This window comes from Ptychodera flava, chromosome 19, assembly GCF_041260155.1.
Source record: "Ptychodera flava strain L36383 chromosome 19, AS_Pfla_20210202, whole genome shotgun sequence".
Lineage (NCBI taxonomy): Eukaryota > Metazoa > Hemichordata > Enteropneusta > Ptychoderidae > Ptychodera > Ptychodera flava.
The window spans coordinates 28,537,879-28,550,346 of NC_091946.1; the positions used below are offsets into that span (position 1 = coordinate 28,537,879).

At 39.6% G+C, this 12,468-nt stretch overlaps 1 protein-coding gene across 1 annotated transcript; it reads left to right on the forward strand.

Annotated features, from left to right (window-relative positions):
* Positions 1 to 338: 338 nt before the first annotated feature.
* Positions 339 to 12,157, forward strand: LOC139119164 (uncharacterized). Its single transcript, XM_070682829.1, has 4 exons — positions 339 to 706; positions 4,683 to 4,833; positions 9,868 to 10,043; positions 11,085 to 12,157. Exons 1-4 carry the CDS (start codon positions 644 to 646, stop codon positions 11,352 to 11,354), a joined length of 660 nt encoding a protein of 219 aa, XP_070538930.1. The 5' UTR covers positions 339 to 643; the 3' UTR covers positions 11,355 to 12,157.
* Positions 12,158 to 12,468: the final 311 nt, after the last annotated feature.

Sequence of the window (12,468 nt, forward strand, 5' to 3'; positions counted from 1 at the left end):
GGATCTGCCATTGCAACAGAAACACTACGTGCAATGAATTTAAATCAGACTTATGTATAATGATGGCCAAATAAAAACATAGGACTTGCTCCAAAAATATTGAAAATATATGCACCGCCATTGACGTCGTGCGAGAGTATATTGGAGAATCAAATTTTCACTTTGCCGACTGATTTCAGCACATTATTGGTGTCAATTTTTTATTTACTTCTGTCTGTCGGAACATTTTTTCTTCGCAGGAACAATTTTTTTCTCCTTCGCCCGCCCACGTAAGCCCCCATCCTCCCAAAAATGGTTCGCCCCTTAACCCTTTGACCCAGAGTGGCAGGTACATGAACTTGTGTTTGTTGATTCACCTCCCTATTGATAGCGAAGGGATCATAAACTCTAGTCTAGGTGAAGGGGCCCGGGGTGAATGCTCGACACAAAAGGATAACAGTTGACCCTCATTGGACATTTTCGCAGTATACTTGTCCCAGTTCGTGAAAGTTCTCGAAAGCCAACATCCGGCTTTCTAGGGAAGGCTATTTCACACCATTGATCTGTGCTCTATATAAGTGTGCCTAGCCTGTCTCTGTAACCTTGTAGACGGCACCCCTCACACATTCTGTACCACAGGTAACTCCGCCACGGTTAAGACAGAATGTCAGGAGCTGACCAACCCGTGGAAAGTGCTGGGAATTCCACAGAGAAATGCCAAAAGAAGGTAAGCTTAATGTGACATAATATAATGTAATCATGCATTGAAATTTCATCCTAAACGGTAACAGCGCACAACTAGATCGGATTTGTACATCGACCTTGCAAAGCGTCTCCTTATTCTGGCGGTCACCTGTGGTCTATTCCGCTCTGCGTCTATATATGCGCCCCATAGACGTGTGCACATATGTCTAATACACACGTCTATGGGGCATAGATGTGTGTACATATGCCTAAGGCATATGTGTACATATACCTAAGGCATATGTACACACGTCTATATGTATGGGGCGCATATATAGACGCAGAGCGGTACACACGTCTATCTGTATGGGGCGCATATATAGACGCAGAGCGGAAGGCATATGTACACACATCTATCTGTATGGGGCGCATTTGCTGCGGTTCCGTAGCCCTACCACTCCCTTTGCTGGTTGTGTTGGGGGGCCCAGTCTCCCCCAACACAACCAGCAAAGGGAGTGGTAGCACATTATTCGGCCAACCAATAAACCAATTTGCATTTTCAAAAAAGAAAATCGAAATGGAGCTAATTTTCAATTTTCAAATGGTTTTATCATCTTGATTATTAACTTTTAGGCCTATTTCTAAATTTAAAATCTCTGGGCTGAGATTGAAATATAGGAAACAGGTGTATACTGCAGTGAGGATGGCACTTTACGGCCATTCAAATTTCCCTCTGAAAAACTCTATTTCCCACGTTGCGTATTTCCGTTTTTTCAATTTCCAATATACCAAATGTCCGATTTTCGCATTTCATTTGGGGCGTGGCAGCTGATAGTATCTATCTTTGTCCTAGGAATGCATCAAATTGTGACAGTTATTTGCGCGGGCAACTCGTTCAATGGATCGAGTAACGAACATACAAAGAACAATAGTGTTGCGGCCGCCGGAAAGGAAAGTCCGATATAATCAGTTTGACCTGACCTGCTGAAGTTTTGCGCGCTTCCCGTCAACGTCGCAAACTGGACTTCATTGTGTAAATTGTGACAGTCATCAGCCCAATCAGAGCGCGGCATCCACATTTAACTTTATCTGATCAATTTATTCAGCTGTCAATCTTTGTACGCAATGATGTTCTCCTCATAATGATCTTAAAGTTCCATTAGCTGTATCTTCTGGAGATTTTTCCGTTAGTTTTGATTGAAATGATCACTGGCTCATGTTGAATAGCCTGTCAAATAACATAGAATCGCATATTATTCGGAAACATTACGTGCCCTACAACTAAATAACATGTGATTTTACAACGAAAATTTCAATTTTTGTCCGGACAAAAATACAAACTCTGTTGACACGCGGATTGCAACAAAGGCATTCTTCTGCACCTGCGCGAGCCATTTACAGCAATTTCAAAATAAATATTCATTACTTATGCCCGGTACTTACGTCGTAGTCCATTGTCCGAGCACGTTGCGTAGCCAGATGTCTGGCAATCCACTACGCAATGTTGTTTTGATCCCGCAATAAACGTGAACTTGTACATATCGCGTGATCGCGGCGTCAACATTATCTTTGTTTTCCCCAGCACGCTGAGCATGCCAGACGTCAACAAACGAGCTCGGAAGGGCAACACGTTTGAACAAAATTAGCAGTTTTATGTGGCTATAACATCACTAATCATGTTTGTTTCTTCGTAAAACAACATTTTGCAACAAATATGAGCCTCCAACATGGAATTTTCCGAGGTAAAAATGGTCAAAAGTTACAAATAATGGCCCTTTAAAGTAACCAATCATTGTTTTAATCCGTATGCCGGCTCACTTTATAAATTGCACCTGTTCCAGCCCGATCAAAATCTTGACCTTAAAGTCGTTTGATAATGATCATGTTTGAGACATCGTCTAACAGTTCGTTCAGAGATACCACTTGCCCTGGGCAAAACATTTTGGAGATAAATACCTATTTCGCCGTGACTTCTTCCTTTATCACCCATTTCTTGAATTTCTTGCGGCTGAACGCACCAACTTAAATTCATTGCCTAAAGTGCAGGGGCACTCTACCAACCAAAGAACAGTTTTTTTCTTGTCTTCCAGCATTTGAGACGATGTTAGGGACTGGCCAGTTTGTTCAGCATAGTGTGTTTACATCTTTGTTCAGTACACACACTCCAGAGCTTGCAGAAGCCGTCTGAGATAGGGTTCTACATTTGCACTATAAATCGGAAGAAAAAATGTTGATATTGCACTAAAACGGTCACCCCTGTGACAATTTGTAGCTGTGGAAACGCAGCTATTGTTGGCGCATGGCAGGGGGCTGCGTGCGCCGCCAGCGCTATGCGGGTCATCAAAAGGCGGGGTTGACTTTTGATGACCTGCATAGCCATGCACCCTACCCCGCCAACAGATAGCTGCATAGCTAGACAATTTGATGTCCCAGTGAAGAATGTAAGATGTATAATAATAAGATTATCACGAAAATACTGCAAAGGATGCACTATGACATCGGCGCCGTGCATCACCCTCCGCTTCGCGTCGAGCGATACGCACTGCGCCAATGTCCTCGCACATCCATTGCGGTATTTTCATAAACCTCATATTAGAAAGTTACGCGCCCGAAGGGCGCGCCGAAAAATGAAACTGAATGATGAAATTCATGGCTAGCACGATGCATTTTAGGCAAGTATGAGCCCGTGTCGAAATTTAAAAACACACTGACCCCCTAATTGGGCATTTCAAAATAGGTGACCCATCACCAAAGTGAAAAACAGGGTGACCACCATGAATCCACCGGCCTCCAAGCCGAAGAAACTGACCAGTCCCTCATTCCCGCTAATTTTTAAAAGTATCTTGTGCTAATTATCGTAACCAAGCCCCGCCCAGTATATTTGGTCACAATGAGATAAATGTTGCACCTTAATTCCAATTCGATACAGTTATTTCCGCCATAGTATGAAAAGATACTGGGCCAACGCCCCAAATGAAATGGGGAAATCGACATTTGGTATATTGGAAATTGAAAAAACGGAAATACGCATTGTAGGAAATAGAGTTTGTCAGAGGGAAATTTGAATGGCCCTTAAGTGCCATCCTCACAGCAGTATACACCTGTTTCCTATATTTCAATCTCAGCCCAAAGATTTTAAATTTAGAAATAGGCCTAAAAGTTAATAATCAAGATGATAAAACCATTTGAAAATTGAAAATTAGCTCCATTTCGATTCTCTTTTTTGAAATTGCAAATTGGTTTATTGGTTGGCCGAATTGTGCCACGGATTGCTACGGAACCGCAGCAACGTTTTTTAATACAACATCAACACAGCAGGACTTGGTGTGGCCTTGTTTACATCTTTAATCAGCTACAGGCTCTCAGTTACACAACACACCAAGGCCACGTACTACACACAAGTCAGACAGAGAAACTAACAAATCACCACACCTTGAAATGTCATGTATGTTTCTTCTACATTCCTGATGAACAAGTTAGCATGAAAGTTCAGGTAGCTTTGGGAATTGACCGGCTAGACCAGTATCATATAAAACTTACTTGTTCAAAATATTTGTGAACTTCCTGATTGGACTCAAGGGTATGTTTTGCTTTGCAAGAACCTTTTCAACATAGCTATCCCAATTACATAAATGTAAAATATGAAATACGGTTTGTTACAAGGCATCCTTATCACTGAACATAACATAATGAAACAACGACGCTGGAAATTGTAAAAATGCGTGTATATAGATATAACAGTAAACAAGTTAACTAACTGATTTCAAATTGTATTGGTTCAAGTATAATATAACAAAAAATATAGGGAAAAGGTGAACAAAATGTCGTAATTTTCTACACTTTTGTTTTCTTACAACTCAAGAATTAGCCCTATTTAAAGACCTATGACAAGAAGTTGTTACATTGTAACACGAAAAGCAAGGTCATAAAAAAGGAAAATAGAGGGTGTCCGTAATTTGCATTTTCTCGCATAACTTCGTGTGACTACTGTCATTTTTTAAATCGAATCTCATTTCCAGGATGATCAACTCCCGGTGTGGCCTTCGCAGGGAAGCGACATCCGCATATGGTCTTTGTTAAGCCGCAAGAAGGATGGATTCTGGCAAGTTAGGGAGAAAATTTCTGGAGATAAGTTCCTAGTGGATGCGAGAGGGACTTACGACACAAAAAGTAAGTTTACAGCCCTTTAGACCCATCGCCATGTCGGTTGTAACGGCAAAAGCAGCCACAGGTGCTGCGGGCACAGTCACCTGTGGTCTATTCCGCTCTGCTTCTATGCGCCCCTTCTTCTCAGGCATATGTACACTCGTCTATGGGGCGCATAGATGCAGAGCGGAACAGGCCCCCCGGAATAGACCACAGGTGACTGTGCTGCGGGTTTGCACATGGAGAAGCACAGGTTCAATAATGCCAAGTCTTTGGTGAACAGAAGCCCCGGTACGCGATGTATGTAACAATTCGTAATCATGCCCTGTCTTTCAATTGCTGTTACCAAGTAACAACATTATTTGTGCCCGAACCTTAGCCCTGGTGTCCGAACCTTAGCGCGGGCATTGTAAAACCAGAGTCGCGAGCAGAGGACAAGTGCGAAGCCCAGTAACTAACTGTTTAAAGAGACTGCTGAGGCAATACTGTGCACGTGACCGCGCATCAAGTTACCATGCAATGCTATAGTTGAACTATATTGACCTTATTTCTGAGGGTCTCTACTACAACTGCGTGAATTTGGCATAAACACTGATCATCTTTCAGGATTCCAATGTAGTTTGGTACTTTTGCAAGCATACAATAATGACAAATGTTAAATTTTTGAAATCAAAATTCATATTCATAAATGTATTAAATAACACGGTCTGTTCTACAACTGTGTGAATTTGGCATGAATATTCATAAATTTATACAATTTTCATACTCCTGCTATGACCAATAACGCCTTATCCCCCTGTGCCGCAGGCTGATGATCTAACAATTGCTGTTATCAGCCTTTGGTAGAGGGATTTCAACAAAGTATGACTTCTGCCTGAAGCACATGGCTTTGTGGCATACACCAGTATTCCACACTCATCCAATCATACAACAAGTGACATAATATCATTCATGATGTAATAATGGGTCCCATTTATTCTGGATTTGAAAAGTAGCCAGAAACATTGCCGCTATGTGCCTAGGCTCTAGTGCATTCTGAATAGGACTAAATCACAGTAAGATGTCCAATTTCGCAAAATAAGTTGTTTCTGTTCTACTGTGAAAGACAGGAAGTTTGAGCCAATCTCCTCTTGTACGTCACTTTCGTATCCTGTTGGCAGAGCTGCAAACATTAAACATGCAAACCTTCACCTCATTCTATATGTATAGCATTAATATCAACAAACAGAACCTCGTGTTTCCGCCACAATTTGATAACAGTATTCATTAATGTTGTCTTTCATAGTGCAGAGTCCCTGATTTTCAATTTTAAAACACGAATAAAAAGTTTCACCTCTGTACCATTGTCATCTAGCGTCTATTTGCTACACGTAGATTGAGCATGGGGAGCTTTGCCCACTGCCTGTATGTCGAATATGCATGTTATTGTATTGGACACCGTTTGGGCCTCTGGCCTATAGTATCCATAATGGTCAAACCGCTCCCCGGCCTCTGATAGAAAAAAAATGTCTGTCAACAAATCTTTTGCGAACATCTTCTTTTCTCACAAAATAGCTTTGCTGGCTGTTCCTAGGCCTGCAACTGTAGCATAGCAATATTCACCCGCAAACTGCGTTTTAATGAATGTAGGGTCTAATGATTTTTTTTTCAAAATACACGGTGTATTAAAGGGAAAGTGCGCATAAGGAACACATATTCGAACTCCCAAACTTTTACTCTGCTATTGTGATCTACCACTAATGGGGCTCATTTTGAAGCTTATGAGTAACCAAAGTTTTCAGTGACGTACTTTTGTGAAAATCAAAATCAATTTTCCCTTCTCGGAGTTAACACAGGGATGGCTGACAAATGTCGGGTAATTTATTTCTGTAGTTCGAAATTTTGCACGTTGATCCCAGATTTCATTCTTGATTTTGAAGGCAATTATGAAAAGTCGTCCTCTGGATAATTTGAGCAAAGTTTAAATCTTCAAATTTAAAGGTTCGTACTAACTTAAATGTGCCCTCCGGTCGACCTTTTGGGCAAAACGGGTTATAGGCATCTCGCGCTATGTTCTTAAAGTGCGTCTGTCGTCGCGCTGTGCATGTGCGATTTTTTGTTGATAAACATAAATGTTTGTAAACTAAAATGATCAACATCATATATATATACATATATATACATATATATATACAGATATATATGTATATACATATATATATATATATATATATATATATATATATATATATATATATATAAAGGCCAACACTCACAAGCACAATGGCTCGCACAAACATTACACACAAGACCATGATCGGCAAACTAGAGCAGGACACGGGAGTTGCTGTTGCATCGATAAGGGAGTGTTCATGTTATTACGGCCGGGGTTTGGCCGGCAAAATCCATTGAGGGGGTCACCTTAAATTTGAAAACTGCAAAGTTGGGGGGAGGGGGTCATGTATTTTTCAATAAAACAAAAAAAGGTCACTTAATTTTCATAAGTATCCATCCTGTCAAAAATCAGTTTCAAAAAATTCTGGGATATAGAAATGAATCACTGTATGATTTCTTTCTCTGAAGAAAAGTATAATTATCTGTCACATAAACATCTTGCCTTGGCAACTCTGTGAGGCTTGTCTTCTTGTATATCGAGCCAGCAGGGGGGCAATGTACAATTCCCATTACTTACATATCAGATATATAGCCAGTTTTGTCAAGGAAAATATTTTACAGTTACCAGTAGACTACCATGAAAAGTGCAATAATACTTTTGGGTGATATTCCAATATCATAATTGTTGTCCACATCTTAACTTTCAACACCCAATTTGAATCAAGTACATTTGTATCAATTGTCAAACACTTATAAAAGTATATATTTAGTTAGTATTTAAAAAAAATATTCATAGTTTTCTCACACAGTATTATTTCATCTGGACAATCGCAACTCTTATTCACGTATGCTCTTCATCGACTTCAGTTCTGCATTTAATACAATTATTCCTTCCAAGCTTGTCAGTAAACTAGTCGACCTTAGAGTTGGTACTTCCATGTGCAGGTGATGGTACTTCCATGTGCAGGTGGATTTTAAACTTTCTGAGCAATAGACCACAGGTTGTTATAATTAATAACCACCTTTCCTCGTCGACAGTTCTAAATACGGGAGCTCCCCAGGGATGCGTTTTGAGCCCTTTGCTGTACTCTCTTTTTACCTATGATTGTACTCATTTGTATGCTAATAATTTTATTGTGAAGTTTGCTGATGACACAACAGCCATAGGTTTAATAACTGAAATGACGAGTCTGCATACAGAAGTGAAATTGCAAATTTAACTGATTGTGCGATGTGAACAATCTTGAACTCAATGTAAACAAAACCAAGGAAATAATTATCGATTTTAGGAAAGTACATTTTACCCACACCCCAATTACCATAAATGGGAGTGCAGTTGAAATCGTCACTGTTTTCAAGTTTCTTGGTGTTCACCTTTCATATTTAATGATATGGCTTGTCATGGCATGAAAATATAGAACCCCTAGTAAAGAAAGAACAGCAGCGTCTCTATTTTCTCAGACGTTTAAAGAAATTTGGTATGAATCGCTCTATCCTGGTCAATTTTTATCGTTCTGTGATAGAAAGTATTTTGACATATGGCATCAATATCTGGTTCAACAATATCACCAAGAACGAATTGAATGCTCTTGAACGTGTTGTACGTGTATCACAAACAATCATTGGGGCAGAATTGCCATCTTTACAATCCATCTATCACTCAAGATCTATCCGCAAAGCTGAGGCAATAATCAACGACTCGAGTCATCCCGCTCCAACGACTCGAGTCATCCCGCTCACAATTTTTTCACATTGTTACCCTCTGGTAGGCGATATCGGAGTATCAAACGAGAACGGTCCGCTTTAATAATAGTTTTTATCCATCTGCAATACGCATTTTAAATCAATCCTAGCTTTGTGCGCCATTGTTTTTAAGGTTTTGCTCAATAATTGTATTTTTATCAGCGTTTTTGACAGCATTTTTAGTATGTATAATTTTATTTGTATGTTCGGTTTGTCTTGTCTTTTATGAGTGCATGTGGAAAGGCAATTTCCAATGCTTTGTATGCATATGGCAATAAAGTTATTATTATTATTATTATTATTATTATTGTAAGTTTTGTGACCATCTGGTCAAATGGGAATGGTTTACATAACTAAAAAAACTTAAAAGAAATTACAGAATTAAAAAAAGGGTCGATTGGCAATAAAAAATAATCCCGCCCTTAAAACACTAAAACACCCCTTAAAAGTACTAATGAAAGGTTAAAAGATATGACCTGACCAAGAACAAACTTTAAAAAGTAGACTGTGGCACCCCTTATACCAGAGATTAACACTATACACAATAGGACTGTTGTCCTTACGCCTTGTTCATCTTTTGAAAGTTACCCTCTGACTACGACATGTTTGGTATTTATGACAAGGAATATCAGGAATAATAAAGTGCAGTCTGTGATTCGACTTAAAAATGTGTGAAGCAAATTTTTTGCATAGATGATGACGTCTGGTCTCCAAAGTATTTAGGTTTAAGAAATCAAGTGCCTCTCTGTAGGAAATACAAGGGTAGATGATTCTCAATGCTCTTTTCTGCACGTATTCAATTACAGACCTGAGTTTATCAGTTAGACCTCCCTGCCAAACAATGCATGAAAATTCGATGCAGGATCGTACTTGGGTGATATAAATGAGCTTTAACTCGTCTTTACTAGCTCCGTACCTACTCAAAATTCGCAATAATTCTTGTCCAATATTCACCAGATGTTTAACTTAGATTAATTGACCTTTTATTGCGTGTTAGCTTTGGTAAGTGGGTAAGCTTGTGACAGATCGGCCGCCCTTTTAACAAGTGGCGATATCGCAAACATTTTCAACCCGTAACTTAGGTGTTCTGCGATATGTTTTCAAAAAAGGGAACACCCTCACGAGCATGCGCAGCGCGACGACAATCACTCTTTAAAGTTGTATTGACTTGCGAGAGATGATTAAAGAGAAAACTAAAATAACATACCAATTTTGTCCTAGGTAAATTTAAGTTTTATGCTGTACCTAGGCCAGACCCGGAAGAGGTCATTCCAGATGACAGTACACCTGCTTGGCTTGGTATTCCTGGACAGAGTATCGGCGGATCAGCGGACCAGAGTAAAATTTACATGTTGCAATGGACTGAAAAAGATGGTGTGAAAACAATACAAGCAAAGGTATGGCATAATATTAAAATTGCATTTTCTTAACGTACTTGAATTTCCGGTAATTCCAAGCCTTCAGATAAACATAATTCACAATAATTTGCAGTTGAATGAAGTTTTACAGTTAAGCAAAACCTTAGACTTCTATTGTTTCGGCATGTAGATGGGTAGGTATGTATCTGCGATACAAATGTTCTCACACTGACTGACCTTGCAGTTGGAGAGAGAGAGAGAGAGAGAGAGAGAGAGAGAGAGAGAGAGAGAGAGAGAGCTCAAAGACATCACGGACTCAGAATCTCGTCATTTTCTACAAGTACAGATCGGCTCCACTCACATAGTGCTGCCACACCTATCTCTTTAAAGGGATATAGTCGTCGGAACTGCGCCCAAAGGTCGTATGGGACCCATACGACCAATGGCAACAATGTATCCAAGACACAATGGTGATTGATGAAAGTTAAAACATGTCTGTCATAATGTTGCAGCTATGATGATGAGGTGCATCTTGATATCGTACACGAAATACATTGTTTGTAAACAAGAAACTCGCACAGGCGCAGTTCCGACGACTATATCCCTTTAGACGAAAGGTTCATTTTACCCTTCTACATCTAAGATGATCTTTTTAAGGTAGAATATGCTTAGGGGACAGACATTTGGACCCCTAAACTTTTACAATTCTTTATTCATGGAGACAACTTTTCACTGTCTTATTTTTCCGAACATTTTATTTTCCTCATTACCACAGGGATCGTTGCCATTTTCAATTGAGTGTCTATAAATATCATTCAATTGTTTCTTTTGTACCAAAATTTGCAAAGATGATCCCCTAATTTTTATTCTGAATTTGGTATAAGTATGGTTGAAAGTTTCATTTAGGAAAGTTCGAGCAAAAGTGTAAGTCTTTCACTTTCGAGGCCCTTACTACATTGTACCTTAAGGGTCTTGTTCGGTAATGTTACTGGTAAAGTTGTTCCACGAGAAAAAGATAAAATTTCATCGGCATACAAGAGATTGACCACGGTTGTTCTTCTCCCCTCTCCCGTCTTTCAGGGCTTTGAGGCTCCGGAAGACCCCAGAGATCCGCCAGTGGTCAACGACGAGAACGAAGCGCTGCATATGACCTTCCTCATCGAGTTCTTCTCAGCGAGAATGTACGTCAATTTTCGAGATTTCAATCACCTGGTACCTGGTGCACCAGGAAATAATTACGTCAAGACGCGGAGCAAGGGTATCATCGACAGGCTGCCTGTAGAAAGGGAAAACCTCATATCCTCCTGGTCTACCGATCCTGGGCTGCAATATTACATGACGGCAGTATAATTGGAAATGAAGTCTCCGACTTCTCGTCTGGTCTCAACAGCCGTACCTTCCGCGTAATTACGTTGACAGCCTTTTGTTCCATCAAATCATGGTCGACTCTTTTCCAGCTTAATCTAAAAAAGCAAGGATTATTATTTTGACATTTTTGAACTAGCATACGAAGGGAATAGAACGTCAAGCTGTTTCCAATTTCTGAATGCTTCCCTAAATGTGACAAAGTAAACATGCATTTACTCTTAGACTAGAAAGCCATTTCAATCTCGGTCGTTTAACATAACAGATCTCAAAGCTTAGCCTGTCCACATGGAATCCTTTCAGGTAATAATGGACTGAGCCTCTTGCTAGCATGGCTTGAGTTGTTTCCCTGAAGCATGGAACTTCTTACATATTTCAGCGCCTTTCCTGAAATTGCACCTTCTTAAGAAATATATTGCAATTTGTGCTTCCTCCCATAACATGTAGCCTTGCTCCAAGTCTGACTGTTTAAATATCCTAACAGAATAAATTGCAGGAATGAACTTCAAGAAACAACGACATTCAGTACGTGTACTCTCGACATATAGTACGAATAAGCATGTATCAAGGGCAATGTAGAACACACGAGTCAGTATACGTAATTGATAATCTCTGGTAACGGGCAACGAAACATGGTATAAGTAATATTCGATCAACTTTTTTGCACGAACATCATGAAGATTGTCGTTGATGACACCGATCATGACAGTTGAACGAAAATGTTTGTATTTTAACTCCACAGTTAGACGTACGAGATATTGCTAAGCCAATAAATATTATTGATATCAGCTTTGTATTCACGTATTCGTCCGTTCGCCTGTCTGTCTGTGTCTGTCAGTACATATGTATGTATGTATATGTATGTATGTATATATGTATGTATGTATATGGATGTATGTATCGATGTACTTATGGATACATGTACGGATGTATATACATATACATAGAGAGAGACCCAGCGAGAGCGACAGTTTTTCTTTATTATAAAGAGTGCTGATGTAGAGATTTTCTCAATTTCAAACGATTAAGCGAAGAGTGGTGATAAGTTATGTACCTTGCTTCAGAATCGTGTCATGGATTCACACTTTGAAGAAGTAAA

Bases quoted from the DNA above. Each gene is read 5' to 3' on its own strand.
- LOC139119164 (XM_070682829.1), top strand. From the start codon at position 644: ATGTCAGGAGCTGACCAACCCGTGGAAAGTGCTGGGAATTCCACAGAG. The intron at 707-4,682 runs GTAAGCTTAATG...TCTCATTTCCAG, and splicing joins CAGAGAAATGCCAAAAGAAG to GATGATCAACTCCCGGTGTG. The intron at 10,044-11,084 runs GTATGGCATAAT...CCCGTCTTTCAG, and splicing joins TGAAAACAATACAAGCAAAG to GGCTTTGAGGCTCCGGAAGA.